We start from the raw sequence: 22437 nt of genomic DNA on the forward strand, positions 1-22437 counted from the left end.
TTCTATATAGTCATTTTGCAATTGTTGTACAACGTGATGGAACTCCATTAAATCCCTTTCTTTCTTAGGGTGTCCTTTTTAAAACAAAGGCTTACACACTTATGTTGATACAGGTAAGGGGGAAAATGGGAGGAACACTCTGAACAGGAAAAATGCAAGCAGAACAGAAAGGAGCTGATGAAGGCTGAAGAGATACTTGTAATGGAGCTTTAAAATCTGTAGCATGCAACATAACCCTATGTATGTCTGCTCAGATGTCAAACCCACGGAATTCAATGGGACATACTCTCAAGGAAGTGTGTATAGGAATGCAGCCTTAATGGCTTTTTTTTTTTTTTTTTTGTAGGTATGTATTCAGTAGACCATCTTTTTTGTTTTGTTGTTGTTTTGTTTCTAAAGCAACACTTAAAACTCATTACTGTGGAGAATGCTGTCAGAAGGAGGCTATTATGTTAAATACTTGCTTATCTCCTAAGCTGATTAAAACTTGTTTGATTTATAAATGATCCCATTTCTTTGCTCATTAGTTCAGTGGAAACAGTTCCAAGGAGTGCTCCTTTATTCTGAAAATGAATATTTCATTGGTTAATCATGGCCTTCATTGCCTCTGATCAAGTGCTTGCTTCAGGTTCCTTGCTATTGTGTTCGCCTCCTTTATTCTTTTTGTTGTTGAGTCAGATTCTAATTTCCCACTGAAAGGAAGGGAGGGGACTGCTGTGACCCACTTTAGCCTCAAACACCACTGAAACCAAGCCTCAGTTCATCAGTTAGTAAAGGTCTCTGTCCTCATGAAGTTACAGTCTAGGGAGACAAATGAAAGTACTAGGAGTGGGGCATGGGTAGTTAGAGATGTCCACTTTGTTGGCAACCTTCAGTCTCGAAAGACTATGGTATTGCGCTCTGAATGGTGATTCTGGCACAGCGTCTAGTGTGGCTGAAAAGGCCGATTCGGGAGTGACCATCCCTTCCACACTGGGAGCAAGTGCAGTCTGTCCCTGGTCTGTCTCCCTGGCTATGGGCCTTCCTTTTTTGCCTCTTTGCCTCAGACTGTTGGCCAAGTGTTTCTTCAAACTGGGAAAGGCCATGCTGCACAGCCTGCCTCCAAGCGGGCCGCTCAGAGGCCAGGGTTTCCCACCTGTTGAGGTCCATTCCTAAGGCCTTCAGATCCCTCTTGCAGATGTCCTTGTATAGCAAATGCAGTTGTTTGTGCTAATGCTTAGTTTTAATTGCCAATATCTAACTAAGGTGGGTTTGAGTAATCCCCTTCTTCCCTTCCACTGGAAAGGGTACAATCCAGCCAAATAACAAAAAAATAAAAGAGACAAATACTACAACAGGAATCCTCAACAAGTAGAAAAGCTTGATCACACAACAGGGGGAGGAAAGACCACAATTAACCACCATACAGATAAAAATAATAATAATTATTATTATTCCTGGATTCATTATTTGCCCCACTCCCCACTTGTTTTGGATCCCTACTAAAGATATAGGCAGCTTCAGAGTAATTTACTAAGTATAAATTATCAAGTAATTTACCAAGAAAAGCCCTTCAAGATAAAGCAAAAGGCCAATTCATAGCCCAAGCCAAATACATGTCTACTCAGAAGTAAGTCCCATTATGTTTAATGGGGCTTACTACCAGGAAAGTGTGCAGAGGATTGCAGCCTTAATCTGGCATTCTGTTTCGCACAGTGGCCCACCACTTGCTTGAAGCCCACAAGCAAAAAGGCATCCCCACCTCCTGCCTTTGCTCCTTTGCAACTTGCTTTCAGATGCATACTGCCATTGAACCTGTAAGAAGCACATAGCTATCATGACTACAAACCATTGGTAGACCTATGCTCCATGAATTTGTCCAGTTCCCTTTTAAAGCCATCCAAGCTATCAGCCACCACTACATCCTGTGGCAACAAATTCCAAAGAGTAATTATGAGCTGTGTGAAGAAGTACCTCCTTTTGCCCATGCTGAGCTTCTCACCGGTCAGTTTCGTCTGATGGCCACTGTTTTAGTGTTTTGAGAAAGGGAAACAAACTCTCTCTACTCCCTGTCTATCATTCATAAATTTCTGTGTCTCATTCATGTCCCTCCTCAATGGTCTTTTCTTTTTAAAGGCCCAAACACTGAAGCACTGTACCCTTTGCTCATATGGAAGATGGTCCAGGCTCTGATCATTTTGATTGCTCCTTTTTTCCACCTTTTCCAGCACTGCAGTGTCATTTTGCAAGTGTTGCAACCAGAAGAAGTATTCCAAATGAGGCAGTATCTATCAATTTTAATAGGGGTGCTATCAATACTATTAGCAGTGTTCTTCTTGATCTCTTTCCTAAAGACCCCTAGTGTGGAATTTGTCATCACCACTGCTGCCTGCTGGGTCAATGTCTTATTGAGCTATCCACCATGACTCTGTTTTCTGCCCTCATTCATTGGCTACAACTCAGACACCATCAGAGTAGACTTGTTGGGATTTTTTACCTATTACACAGCCCAATCCTATGCATGTCAACTCAGACGTAAGTCCCATTAGTGTCAATGGGGCTTACTCCCTGGAAAGTGTGGATAGGATTGGGCTGTAAGTCGTTAGCAGGATAAGCAGGAAGGAGACATGCTACTTCTTCAGCTGGCTGAGAGTTTTTGCTTTGTGCATATTTTGTTAACTGCATCTTCAGTTTTAGTCCACATAATTCTATCTATACTGCTAAAGAGAACACAGCAATTGTGAACCTTGAGGGACTGGCTGAGCTGTATTATGATGGTCCATCATTTATTTTTTGATGGAATGAGACAACTGCTGAATATGCAAAGGAGAATTTCCTGGTCCAGTCTTTTAAGTGCCATCAAACATGACCTGGGTGATAGGGTGCTCTGTCCTGTTGCGATACGTAATGTACTCCAAAGCTAATGAAGACTCATCACAGGGAGCCATGAACATTGCACAGCACTGCACCAGAAGAAAAACTTAGCTTGACCATGGCAACCATCCTGGAACTGGATGCATATCCACAGAGTTATTTATACATCTCTCAAGGGCACACTGGAATCTGCTTGAAGGAGACCAAAAATCCATGACAATGGGTGGGTGGTCTTGGGCAAGGAAGGCATTACCTCTTAGCCACAGCAACTGTACAGATTCATGTGTAGTTAAAGCAATTTTCTGAGCTCTTTGGAGGATAAGAATCAAATGCAGCAAAATATATATGTATGTTACAATTAGTAACATGACCACTATTCTGCCATAGTAAACAGAGAGCTGTCTTATCCAACGAGGAGGTCATTTTTAAAGATAGTTCATGGAGGGTTTAGAACCATCATTCAGCAATCTCTTTCCAATGGAAACCATGTGACATATTCATGCAGGAATTTTTGGTGCTCCTGGGTTGGTGCCTTATGAGAAGCATAGGAAACTCTCCAGCAAGTTCTGCCCATGCCTCCATTAAATTCAGATCCACACCTGATCCAGTGCCATCAACTGCAAAAACGAGATAAGTGGTGACTGAGGGCCTTTCTGGGGTGGCACTCCACTTCTGGAATGCTCTTCCCAGGAATGCTCTGCCAGCCCAGACTTTTGTTCTTCAGTGCCAGGTGGAGCTGTTTATCTTCTTCTGGGCTTTTAATGGATAATTTTACCTTTGCTATTTCTTGCTCAGAATGCAGCTTTAGTACTGACTTGGTGCTGTTTAAGAACAGTGTTTTACTATTGTTCTTACAGCCCAATCCTAACCCTTGCTGGAACAGACAGGCCAGCTGGCCTGCCCCGTATCCGGAGTAGGGTAGGGGCTGGCTGCGGCACAACCGGGTACAAGGGGAATCAATTCCCCTTACCTCAGGTAACGCAGCAGAGGCCCAAATGGGGCTGCTCAGATCTGCATAACCTAAAGTGGCGCAGATAATAATAATAATAATAATAATAATAATAATAATAATAATAATAATAATAATAATAATATTACAGGTATTTATATACCCCGCCTTTCTTGGTCTTTATTCAAGACTTTATTCAAGGCGGTTTACATAGGCAGGCTACTTAAATCCCCATAGGGATTTTTACAATTGAAAGAAGGTTCTTACAAGAACCACAACATTCAGATGTTTCTTTCTGATCTGGTTTCACATTCTGGCCTCCATCCTCCCACGCTCAGAGCAGATGCTAGGCCAGGCCTCAGGGAAAGGGGTTAGGATCCAGCCAAAGTGTGCAGTGTGTGTGCCACTGCTGCCAAGATCCTCCCCTTCTGACCCCTGAACCACCCCCAGTTTGGCCCGGTGTGGCCCACCCCCAGTTTGACCCTCTCACCCCTGAACCACCCCCAGTTTAGCCTGCCTCAATCCTCCTCAATCCTTACCTTTGGTGGAGGTAAGGTGGAAACTACCACCTTACCTCCACCAAAGGGGTGTTTGGGAGCCACTGGTACATGTTCAAGGTCTGGCCATTTCCACCAGTGGTTCCAAAGTATGTGACAGTGGCAGGCTTTTGCACTGCCAGAACAGGGCTTACACTGACAGAGTGAGAGATCTGTCAGGGTAAGCCCAGCATGTTAATTCTTCAACTGCCCATTTACTTCAATTCTTGGATGTTTTACTCATGGGATTTTCATTCAAACCTGTAATATATGTAGCCTTAACGCTATAGAAAATATAAGCATTTTTAGTTTCAGTTAGGATTACAATCTGTCAGATTTTTTATCCTTTAAGGCAGGGTTCTCTAAACTTTTCGGCCAAAGGGCCGCATCAAATACTTGGCACAGTGATGAGGGCCGGAAAAAGAATGACAAATAAAATTTAAATAAATGCGTTAGAGATGGAACTTAGATGAATGAATAAATGAATGGGTCCAAATGCACAAACACAGCCCAAGAAATAAAGCACACACTTAAATGGACCCCCATTCCCCCACTCCAAAAGCACAACTCTGGTTGTATTTGGTCAACTGGGCCAGAGGCTCTCAGGGGACCAGAGGCTGGCCATGGGCCGGATAGAGGCTCTCCACAGGCCGCATCTGGCCCCCGGGCTGGGGTTTGGAGACTCATTTCCACGCATAAGGATTTTGGTCATAGTTACATGGCATACAGATTTTATAGTTTTAAAGCTTTGTGAATACTATATTGCTCTTCTGTGACATGGCTTATCCATTGGCTTAGCTCCAAACGTCAAACTTCCTTGTCACCAAGAGACCAGTGTGTCATTGGTGGAAAGGGGATTTCTTGCCCTCACCTGTCCTCTACAATGCCTTGAAAATTCACTCCTGAGAGTTGGTGCATCCTTTAGAACAGAATGGCATGCGGCACAGAAGGATGCAGCAAAAAGAGATAATTGATTAAAAAATGGCTATGGTTACCGACAATTTCAGATCAAAATGTGACTTTGAAGGACTGAAGATGCTGACCCAAATTCTGTTGTTAATGAAATTTGAGTGTACCCCTAATACAGGCACCTCTCATATGATGTAGAGCTTACTTTCAGTGGATATTTCAAAAATGCACTGGGAGTTTACAACATTATTTTGAAAATTAGCACTTGTAAATTAGGTTAATTTTCAAAACATTTGGTTATTTCAAAACAAGTTTATTTCAAAAATGTGTAAATCAATCCCACGTAAAACAAGAGGTGCCTGTACTATGTTGATGAATTTATTTCTAAGTATTTTGTCTGCCAGATAGATGTCTCACATGGATCCTACAGTGGTCTGTTAGCAATAGGACAAGGTTTCTTTAAGAATGAGATGTGTTTTACAATGTGCAAGAATAATCAAACATCCCCTATTCTCCCCTCATGAGATATTACGGCAAAGGACCCAAAGGCATTAGAGTTCTGTCCTGCGGACATCCCATTTTCTAGTGTAGCTCATAAGAATATAAGAAGATTGGGTCTACCCAGTTTATAATTTGCCTACAGTAGTGACCAGTCAGGTGCCTTCAAGAATTACGGCAGGAAGATAACAACCCCTTCTCTGTTGTATGCCACCCCCCACAGCTCATCCCCTACATACCCAATGATGAAGCACTTTTAGATTGCTGTTTTTGTTTCAGTCTGTTATCACTCTGACCATAGAACAGGGGTATCTAACGTTTCATACAGCAAGCCAAATAGCATTCATGGTGCCTGCTGAGGGCTGGAAGTGACATCATTAAGCAGATGATGGCCAGAAATAAGCACTGTGTTCCCACCTAGAAACTCATTAACTGCAAATGACAGAAGAGAAAATGTGCAGATCTTGATCATGTTTTCAAGATCTTGGAGAACCCAATTATCACGCTTGGACAGGCCAATTATCACATGGGCTGCCTTTTCAGCAGTGCAGTTTCTGCAGAGATATTGCTTTGCAGGGCAGCAGCTGAAAGGTAGTCTGCAAAGTGACACCTTGGCAGAAGCAGTGCTGCTGCAAAATAATTGGGCTTTCCCAGCACCAGCAGCATCTCCCTTCTCCTTCTCTCCCCCCTTTTAGTTTACCCCTTCCCCACAGTGTCCTTCCATCTCTCCCTCTCAGAGCCTTGGCTGCTGAAAGGGCTGTGTTGGGAGAACCCAATTATCACATGGGCTGGATAAAGAGCTTCTAGGAACTTCATACAGCCTGCAGGTCTTATATTTGACACACCAGCCATAGAACTTCACTGCATGTTAAACTTAGGATTCTCTTAACTCCTCTGTTTAAAATTAGAGGCAGCACATTCATATGATGTTCCATTTCTTAATCATCAAGAGAAAAATATTCCCAGCTATTTAATTATATTTATCATGAAGGCTATTTTAAATAAAATATAATTACAATGCTGACTTTTAAAATTAATTACTGCAGAGGCCATCAAACAGCTACCAGCTATTAAAATCTGTCTCTGAATTGTAATTATCGCACTCTGGAGGGTTCCTCTGTTTTGAGAAAAATAATCCACTGCACCAGAGGAATTTTCTTATTCTTCATCCTCAACCCAGGTTGACAAAACTGTCATAAGGTAAAGAAGACTAAAAAAACACATACACTAAAACAAAAATGCGCTCAAAGGAATTGAGATTCTTTTTAGTATTGTCCCCTTCAATATTTCTGTAAACATGTCCTGATGTATTAATTAGGTTGGTAAACGGATTAGAATTTCCAACTAGAGCTATACACACTGTTGCAAGAACAGATTTGAATTTGCTTTACTTTTATTTTGCTACCAACTTTTAAAGTGGTTTTTATATTTTGCTTTTAATGTCTGTGTTGTAAGCTGTCCTGAGCCCAGAAGAAGGGAAGAGTATAAATGTTTAAATGAGTTTGAGGGCTTCAGACCCTGTAGAGAATGCCATTGACTTCTACTATGTGCTCTATTCATATTTAAATAATTAAGGCTGCGATTCTATACACATTTTCCTGGGAGTACCTTCCTGAGAGTAAGCCCCATTGAACACAATGGAAATTACTTCTATGTCAGCATAGACATTATGGGGACATAAAGAATGCCACACTTAAATGCCCTCTCCCTTTGTCATAGTTTGCACCAAGCACAGTTTTTGACCATTGGCCAATTACCTATTTGTTGCCATTTTATTTATCCTTCCTGATCCTTATCCCTTCTGATAATAGGTGGTGCCTATGTTGCAGTCTCTCTAAGCATATCTGTAGTACTGCTGACTTATTCTTTGTACAGGTTCGCCCTATCCAAAATCCCATCTTCAGCTACTTATTAATGCCCGTTGCCTAAACGGGAGGAAAAAAAGTCTCCAAAAATCTTAATGAAGCTCCCATTGGACATGTGGCAGCACAGTTTGAGACCCCTACTGAGTCACACACAAGTTTTTCTTGTGCTTGGTGGGGGAAGGGGGTTGTACAAGCTGTAGTTACCAGAAGCACTGGCAGCTTTTGACATTTCAGTTTGTCTCACTTAATCTGTATGATGACCAGAGCACGTTATGATGTTTTAAAGGGGAAACTAGACTGACTTTCAGGATTATTTTTATTATTCTTCAGTGCTCCATTCTTGGGAAAATATGTCTTCTGGTTGCCTTAATGAGTTCTTTGTACAATATTTTCCAGTATGTATTGGAAAGAGAAAGATAAGGTTTTATCTCCCCATAGTCAGCCTGATTTCACCTGGTACCTTCCATAACAGTGTGCCTTTAGCACATTTATTCAATAGGGTGATGCAAGATACCTGGAGAGAAGCAAGGACAATTGTTATTCCCAAACCTTGCAGGGACCCTGTACCAGTTAGAAATTTGAGCAATCAATTTTGCTTCTGTACCAGGACACAAAAGATCTTATTTTACTCCTCTCAAGGTGTGTAAATAAATTTATAGAGCAATATATGTATATAGATGAGTGTGGCTTCACCCCAACTGCCAAGTCTCAGAGACTATACAGAAATCTTTAAGCATCTTTCCTTTCCTCAAATGTCAAAACATTCATCTTATGGTTTTATCTTTGGATGCAGAGGATGCCTTTGAGTGCCTGGAGGAAGCACACCCCTAAACATTTTCTCAGAAAAATTGGGAGTGAGGACCATTTCCTCCAGACCATTTGGGCTTTGGATAAAACTCACCTTCAATAAATTCAATTATTTTGGATCCCCTGATGTTTCACTTTGGAGAGCCATGAAGCAGAGGTGTCCTTTATGCTTTGCCATTTTGGTAAAACCTTTGGTGGAGGCCATAAGGCTGCCATAAAAGCAGTTTTTTTGCTTATGATTTGTGCTGTTTTGAGGCAATCCAACTGAGGCTCTTTCGGAACAGAGCATTTTAGATAACTAGGGAGCTGCTTCAAGTTTTAAGATTGACTATGATGAATCTGAGTTGTTACAGGTTAATCTACTTCCTGTTGTGAACCAACACATTTCAGTGTATCACCAATTTAAATGGAAAGGCAATATTTCAAAATCTCTTTTTACAGATCTCAAAATATATTACAGAACATTTTGCAGGGTTGATGAAAAATAGCTATACCAAATTCAGATTTAAGGTTGAGCTAGATACTCTGAAATGGTATGCCTGGGATTTATCTTGTTTGTAAGTAATTCAAGTAACTAAAATGCTTATTTTAGCAGGAATTCTCACTCTATTTCAAATACTCCCTATTTTGATTCCTACATCCCAGTTATAGATGTGGGAAAAATCATAAATAACTGTGCTCAGAGAGGGTAAGACTAGGTTTGCCCTCAGTATTATGGGAAAATTGGTATTGATGGGGGATTTACATTAATATGAAGCAACCCAGATTTACATATTATGAAGCATTTTAGCTTTAGCAGGTCCTTAGCGAAAGCACCATTGAACTCAATGGGACTTCTGGGTAGATATGTTTAAGTGCACTGTTTGGCTCATGTACAAGTAAATAATGCAGATGGTTATACCCTAGAACAAGTAAGGGCCCAAACCTATCCAAATTTCCAGAGCCTGTGCAGCTGCAATGTAGTCCCAAGGCAAAGCAACAAATGTTCCCTTACCTTGTGGAGGTCTCCTTAACTACCACCATAGGATATAGCACACACCCCATTGGCACAGCTACACCAGGGCTAGAATGTTGGATAGGATTTGGCCCTAAGATGGCAATGTAAGTCTGGGAAACCCATAGAGGTAAAACCTAATCAATTTTTAAGTTCCACTTTCCTATATGGGACAAAGAGGAAAAGGTATCAGCTCTTCCTGACAGCCCAGTTCTTTGGGACCTCTATGACAATTGATCTCATGTTCTGCTGTCATAAAGGCCACAGCAGCATCACAAATGTAATGCTGCTGCCATGTGCTTCAGAACCTCCGGCACAAATGGCTGGCAGCTCTGTGTGCCCGCCACCAATGGACCTGGTCTGTGCCAGAGCAGGTAAGGTGGTGGCAGGGACGGATCATGGGAGGTTCAGGGGAGGTGAGGGTGGAGGGGCAGGATCTTGGTGGCAACAGCATGTATAAGGATCCAATCTCCATTTTTCCAGCCTGACCCACCCCCTTCCTTTCATCAGGCTTACATCAGCAAAATAGCTGGCATGGGTCTGAGGTGAACCATTGGTGTCCAGGTGGCCTACTGGGAGGTAAGTAAAAGAAATCTTTATTTACCTCTCATTGGCTGTGTGATTGCTCCCCCCACCAATGCATGCAGTGCACACTCTGTCAGTGCAGCTGTATGGCAGAAGATGGTGGGGGTTAGATTTGAGCTGCTAAAATCCTGCCTCTGCTTTTTAGGGCAAATTGGTTTCTCCCTAGTAAATCAGCTTCCGTATTGGAGTCATGGAAATGGGGGTGCATGAACAGAGTTTCTGAAACTGAATAAAGAGGGATATCTACCTAAAACAACTATTAAAAGGGAACCGCAGCAGGTGTCAATACTTGCAGTCACAATACTTGCTTTTAATTAAACGTATCCTATCTCAATGGACTAATCACTTATGAAACCTGGAAATCAATTTGGTCTTCTCCTCCACTAGATATTAGAGAGATAGTGTGACTACAGTATAATCTGGTGCGACTATACACTGGTTAAATTTGCCTGCATTAGCAAACATTCAGCATTATGCTGGAGGTTACAAAGGGGATAATTCATTCGTTTGGGGGGAAACCCAAAACCCACTTCTTTTGCACCAGAGTTCTTCAGAACATGCAGCAAATTACTGGGACTTGGTTATGGGTGGATTCCACTACAGTAATTTTGGTAATCCAATGCAAAGCTTTTAAGAAGACAAAGTGAAGCTGTAACCCTGTGCTCATTTTTCTGTGAGAAAGCCCAGTTGAATCCCGTGGGACTGACTTCTGAGTAGACATGTATAAGATTGTACTGTAATGCTGCTCCCCTTTATTCTTTGGTGTGTTTTTTTTCTGACTGTAGCATAACCCATCCATTCTGATGTGGTGGAAATCAAAGAATGGCTTGTGCTACCTTTGGTTTTAGTTTTTAAGCACATGGTTGCAATTCAGCAGCAGTTCTAATGTATTTCATGAGGCTTTGAGGACATGTGTGGAACTGGAGGAATCTTTCCTTTGTGCTCCTCTTAATGTTCAGGGGAAGAAATGCCTCTCATTCAATATCTGAATTAGCTGGAACATTCAGTTGCAGAGACCATGATTGGAATCCTGAAGATTCTCTGTAGAAAATAAATCAGCTCCTTCTCCTGCTGTTCTATGTGCACAAGCAGAAGTGTAAGAAATGGAGCATTGCAAGTCATTGAAACAAAGAGCTGCCACTTTTGAGCAAGAAGAGATTCTTAGTGCTGAACAAAATCTCTGAGTACTACTCTACTTTCCATGTGTACAGTTTTACTGCAAGCAAATTGCATAAGAGAAAAAGTTTTTTTAAGAGCAGAAGTCTGTGTATTTCAGTCTAAAACTAGTACTGGACACTTAATTCCCTCACCAGCCTTGGAATCACAATCAACCTGTACTTTTGACATAGAAACTATTCACTGGGAGAATCTGCTAGAAAAAGATGAACTCTTGCACAGTCATGAGGGGCTCTGATGTGGTTAAAGGAAGCTTTACTGATGCTGTGCCCATTAGCTGTGCCCAATTGCTGACCACTAAATAGTAAATATAACATGAGGAACCTAAAGATAGAGATTAACCAGAGCACCTCAAAGATCAGTTCATTCACTGGTGAAATAATGTATTTCAAGATTTTGCTTCTCTGCCTTTAACTGTTTTATTTGTAATCTCTGTACCATTTTTTATACTATGAAGAAGTGACATAAAACAAATAACTAGTGGACTTAAAGAATGCACTGTATTTTTTTATATAAACTTCCCTGGATGCTTAAAATTATCTTTAAGGACATATCTGCAAGGAGTCTTAATCTTTCTGGATGGCACTGAAGCACTCCAAGGAACTGTTCCTGAAAAATATGGATATATATTTCCTTCAAAAAACAACAGTTTCTGATGCTTTAGACCAGGGGTGCCCAAACCCCGGCCCTGGGGCCACTTGCGGCCCTCGAGGCCTCTCAATGCGGCCCTCAGGGAGCCTCCAGTCTCCAATGAGCCTCTGGCCCTCTGGAGATTTGTTGGAGTCCACACTGGCCCGAAGCAGCTGCTCTCAGCGTGAGGACAACTGTTTGACTACTTGCGTGAGCTGTAGGATGAGGGCTCCCTCCACTGCTTGTTGTTTCACATCTGTGATGCAGTAGCGGCAGCAAAGAAAAGGCCAGCCTTGCTTTGTGCAAGGCCTTTTATAGGCCTTGAGCTATTGAAAGACCTTCATTCATTCATATAAGTTCATCTTTAATATATTCATTTATGTAAACGTATGTAAATTTATTCAAATTTTAAATGTAAATTAATTCTTTTTTTCCCCTGGCCCTCGACACAGTGTCAGAGAGACGATGTGGCCCTCCTGCCAAAAACTTTGGACACCCCTGCTTTAGACCAAGGGTGTCAAACATAAGGCCCGTAGACCAAATGTGGTCCCTGGAAGTAATTTATCTGACCCCCATTATAATTGGGCTATCCCAGCTTGATAATTGGGCTCTCATATCTTGAAAATATGAATAAGATTTGCCCATTTTCTCTTCTTTCATTTGCAGCTAATGAGTTTCTATATGAGAACACAGTGCTTAATTCTGGCCTTCAACTGCTTAATGATGTCACTTTCTGTTTAATGATGTCACTTCTGGCCCTCAGCAGGCACCAAGTATGCTAACTTAGGCCCTCTGAAAGAAATGAGTTTGACTCAGAAGTAAGCCTAAATGAATTCAATGGAACTTACTCTCAGGTAAATGTGGATGCATAATAACTTTCTGCACAGGATGAAGTGGAACATAGTTCACAACTGCTTAAGCTATAATCAGTGTGTTTGTCTTCAAAGTGAACGAGTGTTGTTTTTGCTGCAACAGTCTAATGCAGTGACCCCCCCCCCCGGAGAGATTTCCTTGGGATCCACCCCCCTTTTTCAGTGAAAAGTTCATCATGCCTTTAGAGACTGTATATTCCATGTTAGACCTCCTGCCATCTCCAGTCATTCTACTCAGTGTGGTGGATGTAGGGGAAAAACAACTAGCACAAAATGAAGTCTCAATATATGTGGGCATTATACTGACTAAACACATGTGCTTTCCTACGTAAGTGTCGTGTGGATGTCCCCAACATATATAACCAACAGTAGTTCTAGCATTCTAAGAACTTTTCACATTTCCTTTTAAAAGAGCAACACCTTAAATAATACCTGTATTGGAAAACATGGATTTTGATTCTCACATGTCCGTAGACAGTCCGTTTCTCCCAGGACAGAAGGTTGGTTTATGCTCTGAGGTGTAAATGCAAGGTCATGATCTATATATTGGCCCCATACAACAATAAGATCAGAATGTAGCTCATCATTGGTAACATCTTCATTAGCTGCCTCAATAATTTTCTCGGTCACTTCACGCACCTAGGGGTTAAAGAGCTAATTTAATTATCATTTCACAAACTAGATGCCTTCCATAAATCACAAGAATAGCAAAAAGGAGCAACTGCGTATTGCCTGACAAGACTTTTCCTTTCTTAAAGTTAGAATGTGCATTCACATTGGATTCCTGCTAAGGGAGCACAACCCAGGTCAGTAACATAGGGCGCAGTCCTAGCCAATTTTCCAGCACTGACCGAGCAGCGATGCACATCCAAGGTAAGGTAACAAACATGCCCTTACCTTATGGAGGCTTCCTTGACTGCCTCCCCACTGCATTGGCACAGCTATGTCAGTGCTGGAAAGTTGGTTAGGATTGCGCCCTTAGTTTCAGAAGCCGGAATTATGGCAGAAGGCCTCAGATCCACAGGCCAAGAGGAAAGCCACACTTTTCTGGGAACAAAAGTCACCTCCTAGAAGCTTCCTAACTTGGAGCAAATGCGAGAACATACTTTTTAGGATCAGTGATAAGCCATTAAGGGCTGTCAAGTCACAATCAGGTTCTTTGATGTGTTCATCCTATGAAAGATCTCACATTATCCTATGGGAGAGAAAGAAACAAAAGACAGTGTTCCAGGACCCCATGTATCTTAGTCCTTCATTTCTCTTGCTGCTTTGCTGTTGATCTATATATTCATCATGTGGTGTTTTGCTGGTGCTGCATTAAGCTACCTCCAGCTACAATTCAAGGATACCTGTGCCAAATCAGTAACTCTCTCCTTTCCAGTCTGGTTCTGTCCCTGAGCTGAGCAAACACTGCCATGCCAGCATGGACTGGACAGCCATCCGTATGAACTGGATCACAACATGTCCCTTTGTTGGGGAAAGCAGCCCCAGGTCTTTTGCCCTGCTTCCCTCCCTCAAGCCAATCACGTTTCTGGGCTGGCTTCAGAGCACTCTTTTCTCACAGGTCCTGCAATGCGCTGCACCCTATCTAGTAGAAACAGACTGGTAAGAAACAGACAAGGAAAGATAGAGAAGACTTTGTGGTTCAATGGCTGTGGATGTCCATTGATCCACAGCCATTGAACCACAAAGTCTTCTCTATCTTTCCTTGTTGTCTCATGTGCAGTGAAATTGACAGCACACTTAGTGCTTCTGTAATTTTCTTTCTTTGTGATAGACTTGTGGTGTGTGTGAATCTAATTTTGGCCCAGTTGTTTTATTTTTATTTCCCCTTCCCCATTATTGTTATATTATTCCCACAACAAGTTTTTTCACCTTCCACCCTTGCCTCACTCTTCATTCCCTACTGAGCCATTGAAGCTATGCCATCAGCCACCTCACAGGATCCTAGCATTTGAGATATTCCCCCCCCCCCATGTTCACATGTTAGCATGGGTTTAAAGCACACCTAAAAACAAGTAACAATGAAATTCATCACTTTGGCCAGAAATCCTATCATTGCAGAGCTGTTCTAAGGGCTTGGCTTTTGCCTCTTTTTGCTTCTTTAAAGTTTTGACAGGCTGGTATTTCTGTTAGCGAATTAGGAGCTGAGATGTCAGTACCTCAGAAGATTCCTGTAGTCTTGGAATGCCAAGTGTTTGGTTCAAAATAAACACTCAGAGGCTCCTGAACACCTCTACCACAAGAAGCAAGGCTCCATGAATGTGATTTTAAGAAGTATTTTGTTTATTTTATTTATCTATATTATTTTAATAATTTACCTCCTGCCATGACCTGTCCCAGGCACAAGGCAACTCACAAGAATCTTGAGTTCAGAAGCAAAGCATTCAGGGCGGGGAGCAAAAGATTAGGTTTCCTCTTGCATTTTTGAAATGTCTGGAACTTGATAGCATACAAATGGCTGAAAACTGTGATTTGGCCATATTAAAATTTTAGCTCTTTTAGAGTCATTAAGCCACAGCCTTTGGGCAAAATGAATCAGTCCCTAGCCTATTGGTCACATAATTAATACCTGTCTCATTAGGAATACCTTCTAGTCAGATTCTTAGAACCCAATCCTAGGCATGTCTACTCAGAGGTAAGTCCTATTGTGTTCAATGGGGCTTACTCCCAGGAAACCATGTATAGGATCGCAGCAGCATCATTATACCACTTTCTCCACATATATATATATAGAGAGAGCCTTTTATATATATATATATATATATATATATATATATATAGAGAGAGAGAGAGAGAGAGAGAGAGAGAGAGAGAGAGAGAGACTTATATAAAATATATAAATAAAAAAGAGTCTTCGTCAATATTACAAAAAATGACTACTTCAGCAGACTGAAGATATTCACGGAGAAGACTGCTTGGTAAAAGCATAATCTAAGACTGGGTTTCCTTTGCTTACAGGGCAAGCGCTTACATGTTGGCAGTGAGGTGGCTGGAGAATGGAATGATCTCAGAAAGTGCAGGCACTCATCAATTTCTGAAGGATAAGGGTCTTGCAATACTGTAAGTGTGTGGTGAGTAGATACAACACAGAACCAAGTTTCAGAACTAGAAAGAATTGAGTGGAACTGGTAGGGTAAAATTTCATTCTTGCAAACAATCTAAATTATAACAACTTGTTGCTTTTATTTTACACTATTTGCTCCAAGTGGACCATGAAAGAGAGATTTCCCAGCAATGATTTCTAATATTTTGCTTCCCAGTAGTTTTAGGTTTGATTTTAAGTACTAGATTCTGAAAATATGTATTTGAGCATATATGGCATCAATCTTACTTTAAAATACTCATAGGTTAATCTGTGATGTGTTATATAACTAAGACTTGGAAATGAGATTATTGATATTTTAAAGAATAAAAAGATTCCAGAAAAAAACCAACTTTTTTTTTTAAATCATTGAAGCAAGAATTAATCAGATGTGGGTTTATAGTTAGTCACTATTTAAATTTTTTTCATATATAAAACACTGAGCAATGTAGCAATGCTAATTAAACTGTTATCTAAAATGCTTTTAGAAAGCATTAAAGATGCTTTAATGCTAATGCTAATTAAAGATGGAAGCAAGTCCCACTGTTTACTTAGAAGTAAATCCCACTGTATTAAGTGGTATTACTTTACGGAAAGTGTACATAGGATTTCAGCATTAGGGCCTGATCCAAACAAAAGTGAGCAATTTACTGCCCAATCCTAACTTGCCCTGGGGTGGGTAGGCAGGCCAGCGGGGCCCGCACTACATCCAAGGCAGGATTGGGGCTGAGAGCTGCATAGCCTGGGGTAAAGAGAATTGCTTCCCCTTACCCCGTGCTGAGCTGCAGCAGCCTCAATGAGTCTACTCAGATCTGCACCACCTAAAGAGGTGGCGTAGATCTGAGCAGCCTGGGGCTGGCCCAGGAATGGGGACAGGATCTGGTATAAGTCCTAGATCCTGTCCCCACCCCTTGCTTACCTCCCGCCCACCTACAGGCCTGCCCACTGCCTGCCTGCTATCTGCCCTACCCCCATCTGGAACTCCTCCCTCCCACCTTCCCTATGCTCCCCAGACCACTTCGCCGGCCAAGCTCAACTGGTGCAGGCTTACTGTTGCACTGGTGGATTGGGGCCTGCGTCAGCCTCCAGAGGCAGGTGCAGGTCCGTGTACTGACCTCCCTCCTCTTAAGCCAGCTTTTATGGCTCTTTTGCAACCATCTTGGGCCAGTGCAAGGGACTTGCGTCAGCCCAAGGGCTTTCTAGGATTGTGCGCTTAATGGCTGAATCCTATCTAAGGCCTATGCTGGTTGAATGTGCATTCTGCAGGCTCAGGCTGGCACAAAAGTACCCTAAAGTGCAAGGAGCTGGTGCACTGCTAGGGAGGCTGGAGCCTTCCTGTTCGTGCTGGCGGAGTGACCGAGGCCCACTGGAGCAGGTAAGCCCAGTGTGGGGGGTGGAACAGAGTAGAGAGAGGGGCTTGAATAGAGTACGGGAAGGGTGGCATGGGGCAGCAATAGGGGGGAATGGGCAGATCGGACCTGGAAGGGGGTGGGTGGGATCAGAGACACTGGTACAAGCCAAATCTCAAGGCCCTTCCCACACCTGATCTGCCTGCATGGATCAACACAGATTTGCACCAATGATTGCTGGCCAAAGTCAGAGTTGACCCGTTGTGGCTGCTGGAGCTTACCCTGAGGCAAGGGGACATTTGCCCAATATAAGGAGACCTTGAGCATCTGAAAATTCCCCATGGGATGCAGCATAGCCCACCCAGCACCACTGCATCACCACATGGGAATTTAGGTTGATTGGGTTGCCTGTCTTTTTGATTTAAATGAGAGAGTAAAATCCCACTTGTTAAGATCAAATGAATGTACGGCACAATCCTAAATGCACATTGGGCTGGCGCAAGTCCCTTGGAGGGTCAGGAGACCCAGGAGGGTTGCAAACGTGCCATAAAGCACATTTGCACCTCCTTGGGAGTCAGCTGGGCCAATGCACGGATGCGTGTCTGCCCACAGAGGATGAATCCAGCCTCCGCAATGACTCGAGCAGGGAGGCTTGTGTCAGCTGAGCTTGGCCAATGTAAGGATCTAGTGTGGGTGGGAAGGAGGTGTTGCAGACAGGGGGAGGGCAGGTGAAGGGCAGTTCCGGGGGTGGGCGAACAGGAAGCAGGAACCGGGGCTGGAACTCGGCAGATATGCCGGATCCTAGCCACCGTTCCTGAGCAGCGTGGGGTGGCTGCAAGCTGCTCCACTCTCCTTGGACTTAGCCACCTTCTGAGGTGGCACAAGTCCGAGGAGACCCATTGGGGCTGCAGTAGTTTACCTGGGGGTAAGAGGAGGAGTTTTCTCTTACCTCCAGCTGAGCCACTTTGGGTCCCTATCTTGTACTGGATACAGTGCAGGCCTCCTGGCCTGCCTGTTCCAGCACAAGATAGGATTGTGCTGCCTGTGTGTCACTTGTCTGTAATGTGCCCTTACTTTGTGACAGGATTTGGAAATGTAGATTTCTGATGTTTTCTTACTATTAAATGGAAGAAAATGAAAGTTGTAAAACACTCTGCTTGCAAAAAAGGCTGGTTTCAAAGATGATGTTCTTGGACACGAATCTGTCAATTTGAATTGATCCCACCTATCCTTTGGGTTTTGTAACATTTCAATAGTGTCTCACATATAGATTGTGCATTTTTGTACCCACAAATCTGTCATCTAATATGCCATTTCAGAATAGGCTGCTCTTAAATTCTTTACGAATCTTCATGTCATTAATAACAAACCTATGGTTGATAAAAAGGGGACTATAAAACGTCTGAACTTAATAGATGTTGCTCAGACTATTTGAGGGGTTTGTGTTTATTTGAACCTACTGCTTCTCCAATACTCTACATTCTGCCCTTTGCAAGCCATCCAGAGATCTTTTTTCACAATGTGTACATACAGCATGCTAATGAGGATCTTAGATCAAGGCTACTAATCCCAACACCATTAGAAAAGGAGCCAAACAGGATATCTCTACACTTTCGCTAAACCCATGCATAGGAAGACATTATAAAAACAAAGCAGGAGCTTTTTTGAAACTTCTTCTCAAATAGTACTTGGAGCAGCGTTACCCCAACAAATCCAGTGTGACCAATGAGGGTACAATGAGGCATTTGATCACCCAGATCTTGTTGAGAAGAGGAAATCCACTTGCTGCCGGATCCTGTCCTTTCCTAGAACTTTATGCCACACTGCCCAGGAGACCCACCCCAGCAATCTAAGATCTAAGTCTAGGTTAATGATTGCACAGAATTCTTACCTTTGGCAATGGAAATCCATTATGTAAGAAACCAGGATTCCATCCTTTGGGCTGACTGATTCCATCTTCATAAGCTGGAGGAAGCCATCTAGCCAGAGCTGTGTTGGAAGCTCCCCATCTAGGATGGTCCCTATGCAAATTTAGTTCTTAGATATGCTTTCATAAAAGTAGCTTAAAAATATTAATTGCAGCAGGTATTTGGGCAACAAAGCACACCTGTGGGTTCATCCAATAGCAGAGTTATACAAAAATAAGACCGCAGAAACTATTCAAACACTGAGATAAACTTGTTTCAACAATAAGGGTTTTAAAAGCAAAAATCAAGCATCCATTGGAAAATGTTTTACCGCTTGAGACCATGAACTCAACTCAAATTATTCTCATCCTTTGAAGTATGTCAGAACCATATGCACGCAATCAAAAAAGAAAACTAAGCAAAACTAAAGAAAGTAATCCGAAGCCACAAGATAATTGGAAATAAGGGAGGAAGAGTTTGACTGAGGAGATTTTACTGCAAAGGTAAGGTAATTTCACACTCCTGCACATTCACATGCATGGTTGCTGGCTGCCCTGGCGAGAGCACTGCTATTTAAAGAGCTCTCCAAGCATGACTCTGATCAACGCAGAAGACTGCATGAGGAGGATGGGAATTTGTCAAGCACCTTATGCATGACAAATAGGGTGGTGCATGGGATATGATGTTCCAGTTTATACCTTCTCCTCCCTATCCTCTCCTACCATCCAGCCAAGGTAATTGGCAGCTGAGCTCTTCTCCTGAGCACATCCAGCAGTTCAGAGCTATGTGGTACAAGACACCCTGTATACATGCCCTGGCTGCTGGATGTGATCAAAGGGAGAGGCCACCATCAGGCACTATCAGCTGATTGGCAAGAGGTGGAGGAGAAAGCAGAAGGAATGGAAATAAGCCACTCCCATGTCAATCATCTCTCACTAAGGTTCTTGCCCTTTCTTCCCAGAGCCAAGTGATGGTGCTGGGTTGCTGTGACTGCCCACTCACTGCCTGATGGTGCTTTAGGCCAACCCCTGAACTCTCTCCTGAGTCAGTAGCAGATGAAATAGGTGGCCAAGGGCCCCTGGGTCTTAAGTACTGCAAAGAAGTGTTGGGGGGGCGGTGGCCTGCGGTGTGTATGTTTCTGGGACGATGTGCTCCCTTTCCGTAGTGCTCCGGGTGTTTCCCAGGCTCATTGCAGGGGAGGCACGAGCACATTGCTCATCGTTGGAATTGGCAAGTGCCAGAAATTAAGCTCACCCTTGTGTCCAATTGGCTCTGAAATTGAGCTGTTCTGGAAGCGCAGGGTGTTTAGCACAAACATAGGGTGACATGATGATGTGGGACGATGACATTTCTATGTGACTGCATTGCCTAGCCCTGAGAGCCAGGAGGCTCAGTACACTGCTGGTAGTGAAAGAGCCATCCAGGCTGGTCCTTTGATGGGCCAGATATTACAGGGGTGTCAAACATAAGGCCAGGGGGCTGGGTGTGGCCCGTGGAAGCTTTTTATCTGGCCCTCAGGCTCTCAGCTGCTGAGCAGTGCTGAGGTGTTACTGCTAAAAAGGCAGCCCGCATGAAAATTGGGCTGTCCCATGTCTTGAAATATGATAAAGATTTGCTTGTTTTCTCTTCTGTCATTTGAAGTTAATGACTTCTTTAGTGAGAAAAAGTGCTAATTTTTGGTTATGAGTTGTTTAATGACATCACTTCCTGCCTAATGACATCACCTCTGGCCCTCAGCAGGCATCATGAACACCATTGGGCCCTCAGTATGAAATGAGTTTGACACCCCTGAGATATTAGGCCAGTATCTAGCCTAGTTGACTTGTGATTCCACCTGTTACTTCTGTATATGGAAAGAAATGGACCACTTGTATCTACGAATAATTTAGGAGACCTCATCTCACAGTACTGAAAAAAAAATTAACGGACCTAATCAGAGGCCACTGGGAACCCCATTTAAACTTCTCTAAAAGAAGAGCAACTGTAGCAGTCATAATTAAGAATGGTAATAGGTCTTTACTGGAGGATACATGCAAAATGAAAAAAGGCCTAACAAATTTTTACAAGTCTATCTAAAACTGAGTCCCTGAGAAGCACAACTGTTGAAAGCGTTCAGTGGATTTGCAGGATGTTAGTCATACATTTCTGTGGGGACACTAAAGAGGGAACAATTATTGTATTAATACTTCATTGATCTTCAGTATACCAAAGGGCGCAATTTGCAAAGCAATGTGGGACAGTAATACACTTAATTAACTGCAATAATTCACGCTTGAAGGTTGATGTACGCCTTAATAAAGCATACAAATTAGTTTCAGTTGATTCGTCTTTATTGACATGGCATAAAATACTGCACATAGTGCTATTCCGCTCAATTAAAAGTAATGATATGTTAATTTAACAGTTTAACCAGTGATTTTCTTCCTGATTGCTTTAATATTTTAGCAGATCACTGAAGTGGTAGTGGGGTAAGAAGTCTTTCAGTAGATTTCTTTTTACTCCATTAATTTTAATATGGCCAATATAACTTCAATCACATTTCTTTGTGCATGTGGACTTGTTCCCTCCATTGAAACAAATGGGGAGCTCACATGTGCAAGAATGCTTTCTTCACAGAGATGTGCATGATGATTGCTGGGATGGAATGTATGCTGCAGCTCAGAAACACAGTCCTCCATCTGTAACAGCTACCAAAGGGAGATCTGTGTGCAAAGGGCTTCCATTCACAGCCTTAATACATAATGTGCACTCATAAACCTAATTTTATGTGCAAGTTTGCTTATAATAATAAACATACCAAATGTCCAGATATTGAGCAAATGACATGTTAAGGCAATTACTAGAACCTCTTAATCAGACTTCTTTATGAGAATATGAAGTTGCTTTTTTCTAAGTCAGGCCATTGGACCATCTAGATCAGGATACGTCGAACCATGAGGTGCCATTTAAATGGTGAATGACAGAAATTGAACCTAGGACCTTTTGCCAGCAATGCATGTGGTCTCTTCCACTGAGTACTGGACTCTCTATTCAGATCTTTTGGTTGAGCTGCACAGTATCAAACAAGTTTTGAGGTATAACTTGCCTTCACAAATTAAGAAATGCCAAGAATTTCCTCTTATTAGTATATGATCGTCACAATTATAGCCTCTTTTTTCCAATAACGTTCTAAACACCCTCAATGTGAGGTACAGTAAGTGAAAGAAGGACAAAATGAGATATGATGGCAAAATAGAAGGGGTAGCCTCAAAATCAAGAGTTTCTCTCAAAGAATTGGCAGGATTTGCACTTGTTGCTCTAAAGCAGGCGTGCCCAAACCCCAGCTCTGGGGCCACTTGTGGCCCTCAAGGCCTCGCAATGTGGCCCTCAGGGAGCCCCCAGTTTCCAATGAACCTCTGGCCCTCTGGAGATTTGTTGGAGCC

The 22437-nt window shown here is 42.5% G+C and overlaps 1 protein-coding gene across 1 annotated transcript in view; it reads right to left on the minus strand.

The window, feature by feature from the left end:
- Positions 1–22437, minus strand: part of TPO (thyroid peroxidase) — a 70104-nt gene that overhangs the window by 45463 nt on the left and 2204 nt on the right. The window contains exons 4-5 of the mRNA XM_066622688.1: positions 19000–19129; positions 13107–13313 (exon numbers count right to left, since the gene is read on the minus strand). Of these exons, the coding sequence (XP_066478785.1) occupies positions 13107–13313; positions 19000–19129 (337 nt within the window). The remainder of the gene's footprint in view (positions 1–13106; positions 13314–18999; positions 19130–22437) is intronic.

Source organism: Tiliqua scincoides, chromosome 1 (assembly GCF_035046505.1).
Source record: "Tiliqua scincoides isolate rTilSci1 chromosome 1, rTilSci1.hap2, whole genome shotgun sequence".
Lineage (NCBI taxonomy): Eukaryota > Metazoa > Chordata > Lepidosauria > Squamata > Scincidae > Tiliqua > Tiliqua scincoides.